This window comes from Armigeres subalbatus, chromosome 1, assembly GCF_024139115.2.
Source record: "Armigeres subalbatus isolate Guangzhou_Male chromosome 1, GZ_Asu_2, whole genome shotgun sequence".
NCBI classification, from domain to species: Eukaryota; Metazoa; Arthropoda; class Insecta; order Diptera; family Culicidae; genus Armigeres; species Armigeres subalbatus.
The window spans coordinates 218,886,422-218,903,460 of record NC_085139.1 but is presented as its reverse complement, the minus strand read 5'-3'; the positions used below and the strand labels follow the sequence as shown (position 1 = coordinate 218,903,460).

The 17,039-nt window shown below is 45.6% G+C and overlaps 2 protein-coding genes across 5 annotated transcripts in view; one reads left to right on the top strand and one right to left on the bottom strand.

Annotated features, from left to right (window-relative positions):
- Positions 1-6,951, bottom strand: part of LOC134205775 (kelch-like protein 9) — a 48,031-nt gene extending 41,080 nt beyond the window's left edge. Inside the window, exon 1 of one of the 3 annotated variants that reach the window (XM_062681359.1) lies at positions 6,570-6,951. The gene's annotated coding sequence lies outside the window, so the exon portion shown is untranslated. Of the gene's footprint in view, positions 1-6,214; positions 6,425-6,569 lie in introns of those variants that run through there. The other 2 variants (XM_062681357.1, XM_062681358.1) reach the window with 2 other exon arrangements.
- Positions 6,952-6,997: 46 nt separating this feature from the next.
- On the top strand, positions 6,998-16,759 carry LOC134205777 (palmitoyltransferase ZDHHC6-like). Of its 2 annotated transcripts, none has more exons than XM_062681361.1 (5): positions 6,998-7,122; positions 7,957-8,181; positions 15,241-16,019; positions 16,080-16,270; positions 16,343-16,759. In XM_062681361.1, the coding sequence occupies exons 2-5, from the start codon at positions 8,118-8,120 to the stop codon at positions 16,578-16,580; spliced, it is 1,272 nt and encodes a 423-aa protein (XP_062537345.1). In that variant the 5' UTR covers positions 6,998-7,122; positions 7,957-8,117; the 3' UTR covers positions 16,581-16,759. The 2 variants fall into 2 exon arrangements, with proteins under 2 accessions (XP_062537345.1, XP_062537344.1); XM_062681360.1 differs by lacking the exon at positions 6,998-7,122 and adding an exon at positions 7,481-7,795.
- The last annotated feature ends 280 nt before the right edge of the window (positions 16,760-17,039 follow it).

Here is a 17,039-nt window from a genome sequence, read left to right as displayed (position 1 = left end):
CAGCCCTTCGCTCCGTGCCAGTGAACCCGCGCCACTGGGGGGAGACTGGTACCGGCTACACTTCTCAGGATCCGGTCAGCCTCATCGAGGAGAGGGATCCTGACTTCACCTGAGGTAGAGGCAGCGAAAGAGGCGGCTTTGCGGCAAATGGCCATTAAGATACGGTGCCGGAAAGGGAGGATGCCAGCGTCAACACATGCAGCTTCAGCGGGAGTGGACGGGAGTAAACCAAAGGCTGTCCGGACATAGCTGTTAAAAACAGGCGATAGGATGTTGATTAGGCTTCGGTAGGCAGGGCATGTAAGCTCTAGGCCATAGAGCAGGCGGCTATCGATAATGGCTTGTCCGACGTTTAACCTTGTGCTCCTGTTGTTAGTGCGGTGTTTTTTTGAGAGAGTTAACGCGGGGTTTGCAAGCTACGACCAACAAGACTACGACCGACTACGACCAACAAGATGTCGTCTGCGTATACAAACAAGTATACGTTTGCGGGCAGAACGTTGAAGACCCCGTCCATAGCGATAAGGAAAAGGGTTACCGCTAGGACCGACCCTTGGGGGACGCCAGTTTCCTCAGGATACTCGTTCGAAGCTGTTCCGCCAATAAGCACTTGGAAGGTTCGACGAGAGAGGAAGTTCTTGATGAAAGCAAGCATGTTGCCTGTGATACCCCAATCTTGCAATTTTCTAAGGACCAATGGGGTCCAGGTCCGGCTAAAAGCCTTGGCGATATCAAGCGACACTAGGTCAACATGCTTGCCTTCCTCATACGATCCTTGGAGCACACTGCCCAGGTTGGCAAAGTAGGTGCTGGTGCCATATCCTGGACGAAACGCGTGTTGACGGTGGCCAAATCTTCCGTCAGCTTCTCGTTTTTCCCTAAGTCGCCGATTGACCATCCTTTCAACGGTTTTTGACGCACATGAGGTCAGGGAGATTGGCCTGAATTTAGAGGCATCGCGACTGTTCACACTGCTCTTCGGGATGGGAATAACATAGCTTTTTCTCCACTCGTCGGGAAAAGTGCGGTTTTCCCAAATGCTGTTGACGAGGTTTAGAAAAAGGGCCTTCGCGGCCGGAGGGAGCCGTTTAATCATGGGATACCCCAACTCATCCGGCCCGAATGAGTTCCCGTTGCACTTGACAAGCGCATGGGCCAGCTCTCCTGCTGAAAAAGGGCGGTTCAGTAGGCAGCCAGGGGGTCCGCGGGAATAAGAGTGGTGTGAAGGTGGAGATTACGGGTAGCAATGTTTCTCTGGAAGTCGGCTGGGTACTGGGAAACAGCTACCAGGGAAGCGAAGTAGTCACCGAGAGCGTTCGCGACTTGTGCAGGGTCTGAGATTGTACGGTTGCCCTGATCGAGGTGGATTGGAGATCCCCTCGATTTCCCACTAATCGCATTTACCCGCCTCCAAAGTTCGGCGGAGGTCTGGGACGGGTTGATGCTGTCGATGAAATCCTCCCATTGCTTGGACTTCGCTTCCCTGATGATAATCTTGCACTGTCGGTGTTTCTCCTTGTAACAGTCCAGGGCGTCTGGCCTGAGAGGGTGGTTGGTGCTTAGCTTTCTCAATGCCCGGAGGGCTTTTCGCCTGGCCTTGACTGCACGCCGAGTTTCCTCGGACCACCATCTGAGAGCACGACGGCCGGGACGACCGCTGGACCGGGGAATGGCTTGCTGTGCTGCGGCAAGGACCATGCTGGTGAAGTCGGAGATGGACGAGGGAGGTTGGTCCGCGCAAGCGATCGACGTGACGCGCTCGTAATCCTCCCAGTCCGCTTCGTCGTATTTCCAACGGGGCCGCTTGACTTCCACAGGAGGGGAAGTGTTGGTGGAGATCAGCACCGGGTAGTGGTTACTACCAACGCGGCAGAACGGACCTACTTACTGTGGTCGATGGCAGTTGCGGAGTGCCCGAAGAAGAAGGTGTGAGCCCCGTCATTAAGGGTGACGAGATCGCCTTCTCTAAACGCTTCGGCTAGGACGGAGCCGCGAGGGTCGGTCCTTGACCCTCCCCACATGGGGTGGTGAGCGTTCATGTCCCCAAGGAGGAGCAGGGGGGTGTAACAGTTTCAATCAAGTTTCTTACTTTTCTTCTGACGGCGGGGAAGGCGCCGCAGGGAATGTACACGTTGATAATCGTGATTGGCATACCTCCATGTAGCCGGACACCGACAGCCGGCAACTCTTACTCGATGTCGAGGGGATCAAAAGGGATGTTCTGCAATACCCCGATGGCTACGGAGTGTCTGAAGTTAGTCCCAACCTTGCTAATCCAACGATATTTGCCTCCTAGGGTCCGATCCATGAGGGTGTTGGATACACGGTTGACCTCTTGGAGAGCAATGGTCCATGGTAAGCTGGTGCACCATCAGCTCGAGGTTTGGAAGGTTGTTCCAAAACCCGTTAATGTTCCATTGGAGGCAGAATTTGACCTCCAGTAAAAGGGCCGGAGTTGGAAAGGAGACGATTTAATACAAGGGGGGTTACTTACAGTACCTGAAGCTGCTCCTGAGGGTATCCTGGGCAGGCCAGAGCCAATGGAGGAAGGAGATCCACTGACTGACCCGGAGCTCGATGCGTCGGAGGATGACGACGAGAAGGAGTTGGACGCTGCGCTGCGTGACCGAGAGGGGCCCGCGCTGCTAGAGCCACCGGAAGTGGGCGAGGAACGGTGGATGTGGGACTTATTGCCCGGGTTGGAGTGCCCGGGGAGCCCAGGACGCTGAAACGGTTGGGACTTATGACCCGGGTGGAGGTCCCCGGGTTGCCCGGAACGTGGCCTTGGAGAGAGGGAGATATTTATACTGACTTGGAGATTTCTGCTTTGCGCTTGAACATTGCCTTGCAGCTTGCATCCCACGTAGTCCGTCGGGGGAAAATTTCGCGACCCGAGAACGCCATCTGGTTTTCGCTTGCTTCCCACGAGGTCCACCGGAGAAACAGCGGCTTGATACCAGCTGATTGCTTAGATAGTACTGAGAAGTATTATTGAAATTTGGAAATCTATATGAACGCCTTTGTACCGCAACTTATTGAAACTGTTTTTTTTTTGTGAACGAGGGGAATGTGTGGTAGCCATCTAACAGCATAATTGACTTTTTATATGAGCAAAGGTATATTTTAATCATATTTCACCAAAGTATCAATACATATCAGCTATATCACTCAGTAGACCTTGCCGAGGCCTCCTAATACTCTTTATTTTTTCGTATCTTAGCAGCGTTGAATGTAAGATGTGTCTTCTGTCGGTCCAGGCCAAACCATTACCAAACGGCTGTTCATTCACGAACTGATCTACACAGATATGTCTGTTTTTCCATCAATTATTTAGACACAGAATTGAGAAGATATCAATAAACCTGCAGTCGAGAGGGATTCAAGATTAGTCGACGACTAACAAGCTGTTTCGGGAGGATTTTCATTTTTAAGACTCAACATTCTTACAAAAATACTTTTCTGGTTAATTCCTTCAAAAGAAGAATTTATATATGTAAAAGAAGACGTTTTATAGGGAGCGAATGATAGTATTGGTGACGATTTAAATCAAATGGTCATCCTTCTCCCAAGTTTGCAATTGGAAAAGAAAGGGAATTTCATTCCACCAGTTAATTTTATCCACCAGCCATAAGATTAAGATGGGATCTCATGTACCAAAAAGTATTAATAAGAAAGCAGAGTCCGAGTTCATGAAGACATCGATAAAGAGGCATTACGCTAAATTAGAACGAGTGACTTTGGAGTGCTACAATATGCATTTGAAGTTAGCTAAGGATAACCCGGAATCATTCGACCTGTTTTTGAAGAAGGTAAAGAGGGCAGAAGAATGTGAATCAGACCGGAAGCGGAGACTGCACAAGGAAAGACTGAACAACTTGTGAGCGAAATCAGCAGAGGAAATCCGTACTGACAAACCCACCGTACAGATCATCGAAGAATTCGTCGTGAACCGTTCGACACAGCAGTTTACGGAGGAACAACTAGCTCACCTCAACAAGGGACTGGGGTATGCGATCACACAGAAATCAGACGTGGAACAGATCATCGTGGACATGGAGACAGCGATTTCCCGAAACATCGAGCAACAGGATCAAAATACAGCGAGGAACATCGTGGCAGACGCCATCAAAGAAGGGCGGCACGGGACAACGAACCATGACGAAAGGAGGATTCTAAAGGAGCTTAAGGAAAAACCAGTATACTACGTAAAAGCCGATAATGGAAACGCAGTAGTGGTAATGGATAAAGAGGACTACGACGAACAGATGACGACGAAAATCAACGGAGGACCTTATATACATTTGAGAGTGGATCCGCTACCAGGATTAATACGACTCACGGACAAAACAATAAAGGAGTGTAAGGCGATCATCGGAGAAGCCCGAGTAAAGACAGTAAACCCGGTTCTACCTAGGATTAAAGGACTACCAAAAATCCATAAACCCGGCAAGGAGATGCGAGAGATAGTTTCATCAGTGGGTTCCCCTACCCAAAACATAGCCAAATGGTTGGTAAAGGAGTTCCAAAGTATGCCGAAACCATTCCCCAGCAGGTCAGTCATCAACACCCAGGATTTCGCCCAGAAGCTGTTGGAATCAGGACACATCGAAAAAGAGGACATAATGGTATCATTCGACGTAGCGGCATTGTTCCCTAGCGTTCCAGTGAAAGATGCTCTGAATCTTCAAGAGGATTGGCTGCTAACACAAAGGATGGAAACAACATGGCGAGGAAAGGTGAAGATGTACCTAAATCTGGCAAGGCTATGCATGACGGAGAAATACTTCACATTTCGTGGCAACTACTACAAACAGACGAAAGGAGCACCGATGGGAAATCCGCTATCACCGTTTTTGTGCGAACTGTTCATGGCGAATCTGGAGAACAACCTACAAGAACAAGGAATACTACCCCAGAAGTGGTGGAGATACGTCGACGACATTTTCAGCATCATCAACCGAAAGGATCCACCCAGGATTTTGGAAGCGATAAACAACGTGCATAAGGACATCAAATTTACCTTCGAAGAAGAAAAAGAAGGTAAACTACCTTTCTTGGACCTACTGGTCATCAGGGAAGCAAATACAACATTGAGCCTCGAAATCTACAGGAAGCCCACGAACACCATGAGAGTCATCCCATATACATCGAACCATTCGTACCAACATAAAATGGCAGCATTTCATCACATGATCCACTGGATGCAGACGATACCCCTGAGCGAAGAAGGAAAAACGAAGGAACTACAATACATCTTGGAAACAGCGAAGATCAACGGATACCAGGAGAGGACTATACGAGCGATCATCAACAAGAAGGAAAGGACCCTACGACGAAATGGACATACAACGCTGACACCGATAGAGGAGCCGCTGAAAAGAGTTTCGGTCCCATATGATAAACACATCACCAACCAGCTACGCCCTCGACTAAGGAAATTCGGCATCGATCTAGTATTCTCCAGTAGAAGCAACCAACTCAAGTCTCTATTGGGTTCAACGAAGGATAAAGTAGAAATGTTGAATAAGGCAGGCGTTTATAAGATAAGTTGTTCCCAATGTGAAAAATCTATGTAGGCCAAACAAAAGATCATTAGATATAAGGTTTAAGGAACATATGGCGGAAGTGAGTAAGGCGAAAAGAGAAAACGATAAGGGATTACATTACGAATTTAGATCTAAGGTAGCAGAGCATGTGTATAAGGAAAATCACCCAATTACGGCATCAAATATTAAAATCTTAAGAAATGTCTCTTCCCCATGGAAACTCGATGTAGCTGAGAGTTTGGAAATCCACCGACAGGTACAAACAGCGCTGTTGAATAAGGATCAGGGAAATGGCAGCTCTTGGCTCTTCAAGTTTCTACCTAAACAATAAAGTAATTTACTGTATAGGTAAATAAAGTAGGCAAATAAGATTAGAAAACAAAAAAAATAGTGGCTTAACCCCTATTTTTTATACAGTCTGCTTCCGCTTCGATGATTTCCTTCGCATATCAACATCCATTCTTCAAAACTGATGGCAACGGATTAGCACTGAATAACCTCGATCTCTGAATGAATGTTTAACACTCCCAGATTCAAGCCAAATTTAGATTTCTCCTTGAACGCAGTCATTGAATGACGACTGCCGCAGGCACAATGAATTCCAATTTGACTATAATTGGTCCATTTTAAAGATGTTTCCTCAGTAAAGCGGTAGCGGGTTCAAGTACCTCAGCAGATTCTGCTGTCGATGGACATACAGCAGGTGCAAGAACCTGCCAAGAATGATAAAAAAACACTATTCTGCTTCTAATAGATCACTTTGCACAACACCACAGGCATGCATTTACGAGTTGTTCGATTTCCTCTGCAGCAACCCCAACAACAACTCGTTTCGATGACGAATGCAAAAACTCTCCTACTCTTCCGACACGTTCACATACGGATAAATGTAGGTCAACGACTCAGGATTCTTCACTCACTGGATTTCACTTTCACTCGAGAACGAATTTCACTCTGCTTACACTTGGTGACATTCCATTGAATAAAGAAAATGTAATCATTCTAATGAATGAAAAACCCTACCTCTGCAACTCTAATGCAACCGCATCCAACAGGTGTGCGACCCTCTGTGTAGCACAAATTTTCCCTTTTTTTCTTGCTCTCCCTCGCACTTGAAGAAAGGTGAACGGGTTTGTTTCGGCCTTTGTTGTTGGGCTCGTAGGAGTATTCGGTGGACGATCGCGGCAACGACAACGACGACGATTCGATCTCAACCAACGCAATGGTCGATCGGGCAGCTACTACTGCGATTGGCTGACGGGTGGATTGTCCAGAGAGGGTTTCAGCCCGAATGCAACACTTCCGCCGTCGTCGTCAGTTCGCGAGGTTCATTCATTCATGTTTGTTTTTGTGTTTACATCTTTGTTCACAGAAGAACCGGAATTTATATCGTTGGTTGTGTTTTGTTGCTTCGGTTCGGACAGAACTAACACAAGTAAGAGTTTCGCGAATTTATTTTGCAAATTTGTAATGGATTGTCGAACCCTTTGAAAACTTTTTCTGTTTTGCTTATAAGTTTATCTCTATTTTTATTTTGAGAAAAAAAAAATTAATTTTACTAATGTGATACCGACAGGTACGTTTATCGATTGTTACTGAAATGTTGAGATTAAAATATGAATATAAACTGTCAGTTTGCATTTCTGTAGTCGGTAAAGCAGTGCGATTGTAGTGTCCCAAATTGTAATCAATCATGTCATTATACAGAACTGTCAGTCGAAAGCAATTACAGTCACAGCTAAATTTCATAAAATTTCTAGTAAAACATTCTTTATTAATAATTTAGCTATTGCTTAAAATCATTATCTATCTTTCATTAATTAATTACTGTCGGTTCTTATTTCCTACTATCGCTAATTTTGTTGGTAAATAGTTCACTAGTTGATTTCTCATTTGTATCGGTGTCAGGTATCGTATATGTAGCAGTGCTAGTGTTAGTGTTTGCTTTATCCTTTCTTGTTGGATGAATGAATGCTTCCCGAGCAACACCGTTCATTGCGTGACGAGCACTCGGTCAGTCGGTAGCTGTCGGTGCCGTAGGCGTTGAAGCACCGAAAGCGTAGCTAAACATCGTCGAATTCTACCTTTCCCTTTAGGTGATTGGCTAACTTTCCTGATGACTTTGCCGTGATAGTTTTCATTTTACCTAAGAAGGTTTGGTGACTACATGTAAAACTCTAGTATTACTATCCCCGAAATTTCACCATTTAGGTTTGTTGACTGTCAATCGAATGTCATCGTCAATTTCGGTAAGTGACTACTGACTGTCTCATTTTCAGCATGACACAGGTGAAACAATCACTGAAATAAGCTGTAAACGAATGCAATTTATCGACTTTACTGAAATTCAGTGAATTTGATACAATCATTCGATAACTGAGTAATAAATTCACCATTTTTTCTATTTCAGTGATTCAGTTTGTTTGTTTTTCATCGCATTTGTCACATTCGCCGTGTGAAGGGAGCAAGTACCATAACCAAAATAGTGCTCTGTTGCTGCAGAAGTGATACATAGAAGGCAGACTGTGGCAGATTTATGATTGAAACGTCACAGGCAATAACCATAGAATAATGACGAGTGGAATTTTGGCAATTTTCTGGCGGTTCTTCCACTGGGGACCCCTGACAGCCATAAGTGAGTATTATTTCCTCAGTGTACATGGTTATTCATTTACACTGTTTTACAATTATAATTACTTTAGTCTTAAAACTAAGGCCTCATTGTACATCTCGACTCAACATTACTTTCGTACGACAGTTTACATGGTCAGCTCGTTTCGAGTTATGATACCCAAGGTATTGTAAGACTTTGAGACCATGTGGAAAAATTTGTTTTGGTTTGGGCTCGGAAAACTAAAATTCAAATAAGAAATGAGCGGAAGTCTATTGTTTTCAACTTTCCTCTCTTGGTTGTGCATGAGACACGTGTATATAAACACTTGCGATTATTGTTAGCGTTGTTACAATGGTTCTAATTAAGTATTAAATGTGTCATATAGGGCGGTCCAGGATAGGAATGTTTAACGTTGGAATGTCAACTAGTAATGGCAAAATTTGAAAGGTGCTGTATGGATGGACATCGTTGACTTTGAAACTGGTGAGCGTGTAGATCAGAGTGCTAGTAACTGCCCATAAATGCATATTAGTCTCACTAGCAAAACCGAGCAACCGAGAAAAACGCGAGAAAAGTCTCAACGCTTCTCCTGTTTATTTGTCTCTAAAAAAAGTTCTAGTTTTGGGATTTCGCATCCTAACCACGCTACACACTGTATCATATAGTGTTCCATGTTAATTTAATTTAATTTTCAAATAATTAATTAAAACGCCCAAATATATGAGTGAAACTGACATGCGTTTATTATTCACCTAATTATACGTGAATAAATGCATTACAGTGTCAGCGCTTACTATGATGCATCGGGTGTTCTTGCACATGTCATAATTATTCTGTCAGTTTCTGTGCTCGTGTTTAATGTTGAAAACGTCGGTCCTTCAAAATCTACAAATTTATGGTGATAGCGGTGATAGTTCTGACGAGGAAGCTAATGAGATGGACGAGGACAGCACGGTGCATTACGACCTCACACGCTCGGAAGGTGATTTTACGGGATTTGGCGATGACAACGATGATTTATTCCCATCCAAAGATTTTCCTAACCCTTGGGTGAGTTATGTGAAATCTCTAGGAGAATCTTCAGTGAGCAGTGCAATTGATTCGGATGGCAGCTATACGGCCGTTGATGAATGTGCTAAGAAGCGAAAAACTACTAAAAGAGAGCAACGTGCGAGAAGCATTGCAAAAAAGCGCCGCATTTCACACCAAGTAAGGCTTGTCGGTTGCGAATGTAAGCGGGAGTGCGATGTACTATTTTTTTAAGACGACAGAACTCGTATTAATACCTTGTTCTAGACGCTAGATCTAAAGCAACAAAAAAAGTACATTCGCCAACACGTCCACTGCATGGAGATAAAAGAAACGTCGTCGTTACAAGTTTGAAGACGGTGAAGATCCGAGAAAAAGTAACACCTTCATGTTTCAATTGATAGATTCTAATGGTTCTTCTTTTAAAGTTTGTCGGAAGGTTTTGTTTTTGAATACTCTGGGGTACAGTGATCACTGTGGGAAAGTAAATATATTTCACATGGTTTAAATAATATATACGCCAAGCTAAAATTCTTTCCAACAGTAACATAATTTATCGGTGTGATGAAGGTGAGCAGCTGAAGGAGTCCCAGCGAGGGAAGTACAAAAGAAATACAGAGAAACGAGATGCCATAGAGAAGCATATTATGTCATATGGTCCTACAGTATCGCATTATCGCCGAGAGCACGCTCCCAACCGTTACTACCTCCCCTCCGATCTGTCCGCGACAGATATGTATAAGGATTTTCAAAGTATTCACGGAGATACTGCTGCAACGTACGTCCTCTACTGCAAAAAAAAATATTGTCCTCTACTGGCAAAGTTGGGAAAGCCTCCTTTCAAGAGGCTCGGAAGCCTCCTTTCAAGAGGCTCGGAAGCCTCCTTTCAAGAGGCTCGGAAGCCTCCTTTCAAGAGGCTCGGAAGCCTCCTTTCAAGAGGCTCGGAAGCCTCCTTTCAAGAGGCTCGGAAGCCTCCTTTCAAGAGGCTCGGAAGCCTCCTTTCAAGAGGCTCGGAAGCCTCCTTTCAAGAGGCTCGGAAGCCTCCTTTCAAGAGGCTCAGGCCTCCTTTCAAGAGGCCTCAGAAGCCTCCTTTCAAGAGGCCTCAGAAGCCTCCTTTCAAGAGGCTCGGAAGCCTCCTTTCAAGAGGCTCAGAACCCACCTTTCCAGAGGCTCGGAAGCCTCTTTTCAAGTGGCCCGGAAGCCTCCTTTCAACAGGCTCTGGAAGCCTCCTTTCAACAGGCTCTGGAAGCCTCCTTTCAAGAGGCTCTGGGAGCCTCCTTTCAAGAGGCTCTGGGAGCCTCCTTTTAAGAGGCTCTGGAAGCCTCCTTTCAAGAGGCTCGGAAGCCTCCTTTCAAGAGGCTCAGAAGCCTCCTTTCAAGAGGCTCAGGAAGCCTCCTTTCAAGAGGCTCGGAAGCCTCCTTTCCAAGCGGCTCGGAAGCCTCCTTTCAATCGGCTCGGAAGCGTCCTTTCAAGAGGCTCGGAAGCCTCCTTTCAAGAGGCTCGGAAGCCTCCTTTCAAGAGGCTCGAAAGCCTCCTTTCAAGAGGCTCGGAAGCCTCCTTTCAAGAGGCTCGGAAGCCTCCTTCCAAGGGGCGCGGTCGCCTCCCTTCAAGAGGCCCGGAAGCCCCCTTTCAACAGGCTAAGAAGCCTCCTTTCAACAGGCTCAGAAGCCTCCTTTCCAGGCTCAGGCCTCCTTTCAAGAGGCTCAGAGCCTCCTTTCAAGAGGCTCAGAGCCTCCTTTCAAGAGGCTCTGGAAGCCTCCTTTCAAGAGGCTCTGGAAGCCTCCTTTCAAGAGGCTCTGGAAGCCTCCTTTCAAGAGGCTCTGGAAGCCTCCTTTCAAGAGGCTCTGGAAGCCTCCTTTCAAGAGGCTCTCGAAGCCTCCTTTCAAGAGGCTCGGAAGTCTCCTTTCAAGAGGCTCGGAAGCCTCCTTTCAAGAGGCTCGGAAGCCTCCTTTCAAGAGGCTCGGAAGCCTCCTTTCAAGAGGCTCGGAAGCCTCCTTTCAAGAGGCTCAGAAGCCTCTATTCAAGAGGCTCGGAAGCCTCCTTTCAAGAGGCTCGGAAGCCTCCTTTCAAGAGGCTCGGAAGCCTCCTGTCAAGAGGCGCGGCGGCCCGCTTTCAAAAGCCGCGGAATCCTCGTTTCAAGAGGCTTGGAAGCCTCCTTTCAAGCCTCCTTTCAAGAGGCCCTCCTTTCACGCCTCCTTTCAAGAGGCCTGGAAGCCTCCTTTCAAGAGGCTCAGGAAGCCTCCTTTCAAGAGGCTCGGAAGCCTCCTTTCAAGAGGCTCAGGAAGCCTCCTTTCAAAAGGCTCAGGAAGCCTCCTTTCAAGTGGCTCAGGAAGCCTCCTTTCAAGAGGCTCAGAAGCCTCCTTTCAAGAGGCTCAGGCCTCCTTTCAAGAGGCCTGGAAGCCTCCTTTCAAGAGGCCCGGAAGCCTCCTTTCAAGAGGCTCAGAGCCTCCTTTCAAGACTCGAAGCCTCCTTTCAAGAGGCTCAGGAAGCCTCCTTTCAAGAGGCTCAGAAGCCTCCTTTCAAGAGGCTCAGAAGCCTCCTTTCAAGAGGCTCCAGCCTCCTTTCAAGAGGCTCAGGAAGCCTCCTTTCAAGAGGCTCAGAAGCCTCCTTTCAAGAGGCTCAGAAGCCTCCTTTCAAGAGGCCTGGAAGCCTCCTTTCAAGAGGCTCAGAAGCCTCCTTTCAAGAGGCTCAAGCCTCATTTCAAGAGGCTCAAGCCTCCTTTCAAGAGGCTCAAGCCTCCTTTCAAGAGGCTCAGAAGCCTCCTTTCAAGAGGCTCGAAGCCTCCTTTCAAGAGGCTCAGAAGCCTCCTTTCAAGAGGCTCAGAAGCCTCCTTTCAAGAGGCTCAGGAAGCCTCCTTTCAAGAGGCTCAGGAAGCCTCCTTTCAAGAGGCCTGGAAGCCTCCTTTCAAGAGGCTCAGAAGCCTCCTTTCAAGAGCTCTGGAAGCCTCCTTTCAAGAGGCTCAGAAGCCTCCTTTCAAGAGGCTCGGAAGCCTCCTTTCAAGAGGCTCAGAAGCCTCCTTTCAAGAGGCTCAGAAGCCTCCTTTCAAGAGGCTCAGAAGCCTCCTTTCAAGAGGCCTCAGAAGCCTCCTTTCAAGAGGCCTCAAGCCTCCTTTCAAGAGGCTCGGAAGGCTCCTTTTCAAGAGGCTTGGAAGCCTCCTTTCAAGAGGCTCAAAAGCCTCCTTCTAAGAGGCTCGGAAGCGTCCTTTCAAGAGGCTCGGAAGCCTCCTTTCAAGAGGCTCGGAAGCCTCCTTTCAAGAGGCTCGGAAGCCTCCTTTCAAGAGGCTCGGAAGCCTCCTTTCAAGAGGCTCGGAAGCCTCCTTTCAAGAGGCTTGGAAGCCTCGTGGATAGGTTCGTGGTGAAGTCCTACTCGTCACCATAATGTTCAACGAGTATCGTTTTTATACCGTCTATCGTATTGGGGTTGCCATTATCGCAAAGAAACGTGCGAGCTTCCCCTTTAACTTTGTTTTTCATAGCACTTACGTATAGGCTGGAGAGGGTGTATCCTCCATTTTGTGTTTTGACTTTAAAGTCGTTATAGAGGTCAAGGACCTCCTTGAGCCATGCTGCGAGTTTTTTTTTGTTGCCCGAAAATTCGGACAAGAATTTTAACGGATCGGGGAGCTTAAACGCATCTCCGAATTTTGTATTTCGGGCCGTCATTTGATCACGTAGCTCAAGTAGTAGGGGTCATTTCGTGAAATTATGGACGCACTAAACTCACTTAAATCGCTGAGTAAAGGGTAGAAGATGCGGTGAAACTTACGTGAGTTTGAAGAACATCTGTGGGTTGCGATATGTCGGACATCGTTCGTCGTCCGGTTGCCTTTTCAGCTTCTGCGGTCCTTGAGGCTGTAGCTGTCGTCGATATCTTTTTTTTAAACACCACAAATCACCCGCAACCCCATTTCTTACACCAGTTAGGGATTTCTTTAACATTTCTTTTTCTTTAACGAGTTTTTAAAAACTAAATTTTAAAATGCATTATTTCCGCGTACTTCACTTAACGACTACTTACTACGAAATCTAGAACAATAAATAGAGCGAGCCACGCTGCTAGTTCGCTTCTATGAATAATTATGCTTACCTTGCGCATTTGCGCAGCCTAACACCTGATTTGCAGTGCGGCGTGGCGTGATGCGCCACGTTGCATAAAACTGCCCCTACTGACTAACTCTCCTAGCAGGATTTCCTAACGTATTGACATATTGGTATTCATCCATTCGGGCAGACATTCGGCCAAATGACCCTAAACCAGTAACTGTTTTCATCTTTATTACTTTCGGATTTTTTTTTTCAATTTCACATAAAGCTTTATCAATAAAGTAGACAGGTACAATTCATCCCTCGACCGAGATCAAGATTAATAAACGATTTTTCAAACATACATTTTAGTACGATATGTTTGGGAATTCTAAACATCTTTTAAAACAGTTATAGGTGGAGAGAAATAATAAAATCTAATTATTTTACCAATATTTTTTGATCCTAAATTTTATAAAAATTAGGGCAAATATCATTGACATTAAAAGAACAAAATATGATAAATGTGTTGAATCATCGTTATGCGTACACTTAGTTTCATTCATTTATCTTGGTTGTATGAATTTCGGTTTGAGAATATTAATTGAGAATCAGCTAAATAAATGCTAGGTCGCTTGACAGGAAAATTCTTCAGCTGATTTGTGTGCAGAAACCTCATTAAAACATGTTGCTGTTCTACTTTCGGCATATATTGTCGTCACTAATACAGTTTTATCGTCACCCGTTCATAAATTTGGAACTGACACCGTCATTACAATTCGTAGACAAGAAAGACACACCTTCCAAGAGCTACGGGCTACCCTGGTCACATCCATGTGAAATATTATGAAAGAAAAATAAATATCCATTTGGTCGTTTTCAAGACGTTTTTCCAGATTAAATCTGCTTAACTTGTCAAAAAATGTAAATTCGTGAAATGTCCAGCAAAAAAGCCTTCAATCAAGAGCTCCCAATTAAACTAGGATTAGGTTTGACCTAGTTCGTGATTTCACTATTGAGCTTCCTTTTTTTCCACCCGCATGCCTACATGCCCGACCCTTATTAAGTCATATCGTATAACAATTCCAACCGACACCGAAATGATTCGCCCTGTGCAATCGACGGTATCGAACGGGTGGGATCAAAAACAGGTAACCGCCATTAGTCATGCGAAACTATGTGGACTTCACTCTCTGTCTCTCCACAGGAGCGCCTAGTTTGTCACTCACTGGGTGGCGCACGTAAACGGTTGACCCCTCCTCCGAATGCACGGCGACATTCAAGTGTACGCGCGAATATCCTGTCGTGCCTCGTGCACATGTGGAACTTGTAAAAACAACCCCCAAAGGTGCCGGGCAATTTCGTGGAAGCAAATTGATTAGCATAAACGACCACGATATGTCCGTGTGCGCGGTGCAAGCGATAAAATATCCGAGATAGTGTTTACTTTGATTATGGGTAAACATTTCCTCGCATGGCCTAACCGAATCTACGCAAGCCTTTGTTGACGGAAGTCAAACATTAATTGCCGAACCATGTTTCCAAGGATTGTGCCGAAACTTATAAAGAAGATAATAAAAATAGAGCTGAACTACCCGTTCAAGCCAATTTGGTTTTAATTTTACTTACTCGGAACACAAATGTTATGTTTTGACGTATATCCACATTTTTTTTTGATTATTTTTTTTCTTTAAATATTTTTCAGTACAGACCTCAAAAGTATAGGACAAGTAATAGTCAAGGCGGGCATAGAAAAGCTTTCAATCAATAATTCCTCAGTTATTTATTAATTGAAAGCTTTTCTAAGCCAAGCTTCTAAGCTAATAGAAGGATTAAAAGCAGGCCAAGCTCAAGTGGGAATTTAAAGCCAAAGAATAATAAGAGAAGATGTAAAGTGATAGAATAAAGATCAATGAAGGCATATTACAGAATTCAACATTCTTGTTTTTCAGTCTACATGTTTATCACCTTAGGCACTCCAAATTAAAATAAAACACTAATACCCATCGTTTGATTTATTTTTCTTCAGGCATCATCAAATCGATCACCTTCATGACCCTGTACTTGAACGCCATGTGGTGGCCTCCTAATCGGTCGTTTGGAGGATTCCTAAATCAAACCATCTTCCTGATGCTGTCCGCCAGTACCGGGTTCAACTTTGTGATGGCATCGCTGGTGGGGCCCAAGTTCCTGCCGCTGCGGTGGCGTCCCAAGAACCCCGAAGATGAACAGTTCCTACAGTACTGCGGCACCTGTGAGGGTTTCAAAGCTCCCCGGTCGCATCACTGCCGGAAGTGCGATCGCTGTGTGATCAAGATGGATCACCATTGTCCATGGATCAACCACTGCGTCGGTTGGGGCAACCATGCGTACTTTACGTGCTTCCTGGCGTTTGCTGTGGTGGGATGCATCCACGCCACGGTGATTTTATGCGGAGCACTTTACGCAGGATTGCACCGGGATTGGTACGTGTACTACGGACAGTACTCGAAGGCGACCGTGTATCTGGGGCTGTGGAGTTTGATCCTGGGGGTATTCAACGTGGGGCTGGCGATCGGGGTTATCATCGCTGTTGGAATGTTGCTTTTCTTCCAAGCACGAGCTATAGTTAACAATCGCACCGGGATCGAGGATTGGATTCTGGAGAAGGCACAACACCTGCGGGAGGGCACAGACCACACGTTCCAGTATCCGTACGATTTGGGAAAGTGGAAGAATGTTAAACAGGTGGCCAGCTGGACTTGTGCCCCAGTAGGTAATGGGATCGAGTGGGTGGTAGCGGAGGGATGCGATCAGTTCACGTTAACTGTAAGTTTTTTTAATTCGATCTTTAAATTTTTTGTATTTACAATATTGGATTGTTTCTAGCGTGAGCAACTGCTGCAGAAATCGGCGAAGAGAGCTCGAACGCGGACTTACTCTATTCTTAAACCGGTCTCCGGTAGTTGGGTCCCTTTGTGGTCCCAAGGATGCCGAGTTTGTCTCAGTCCTCCATTGACGGATGAAGCTCGAATTAAGCTGGATGTTGGTGATAAAGTGCGTGTTACACGCTGGCGGAAGTAAGTTTCAATTGGATCAATTCCGAGTTTTCAGTTTCCTTCTTTTATATTATTCCGTATTCCGTTTTGCAGACATTGGCTATTTGGAGAAAAGATATTCGAAGAGATTGAAGAACCCAAAAACGGCACCAAGAAGGACAAGAAGAAGAAACAGCCGAAATCGCAACAACAGTCTGAACCCCTAACCGAAACGCACAAACTACCTCGAATACGGGGGTGGTTCCCGCGGCAGTGTGCCGTTGAACTAGTCGAAGATGATGATGAAGTCGAACAGCAACAGCATTTTAACGACAAAAAGAAACATAAATAGGATGTTAAAGATGGCACTGTTCTGGATTGGTTCCGAAGAAGAAAAAAAATGCCCTTCAATCCAGTCCGAAGTTTACGAGAAAGTATTTTTTTGTGAAGAGACAAAACGCAAAGCCTTTGCTGCTGTTAATCATTTTATACGATAACAGAAATAAATGTGTAGCTATTTGTGTCAAGAAACGGCAAGTTTTAATTTATTAGACATTAAAAATGGCGACCGTAACTTAGACTCAGCATTTTAAAATTCGTTGAGCATCTTAGACCCTCATCGAATGATCCAGATTTATTGTTCTAATTATTATTTTTATTACCAGACTAAGGCCGGAGTGGCCTGTGCAGTACATAAAAGTCTCCATTCGGCTCGGTCCATGGCTGCACGTTGCCAACCACACAGTCTGCGGAGGGTCCGCATATTGGCCTCCACGTGATCGAACCACCTTCCCCGTTGTGCACTTCGCCT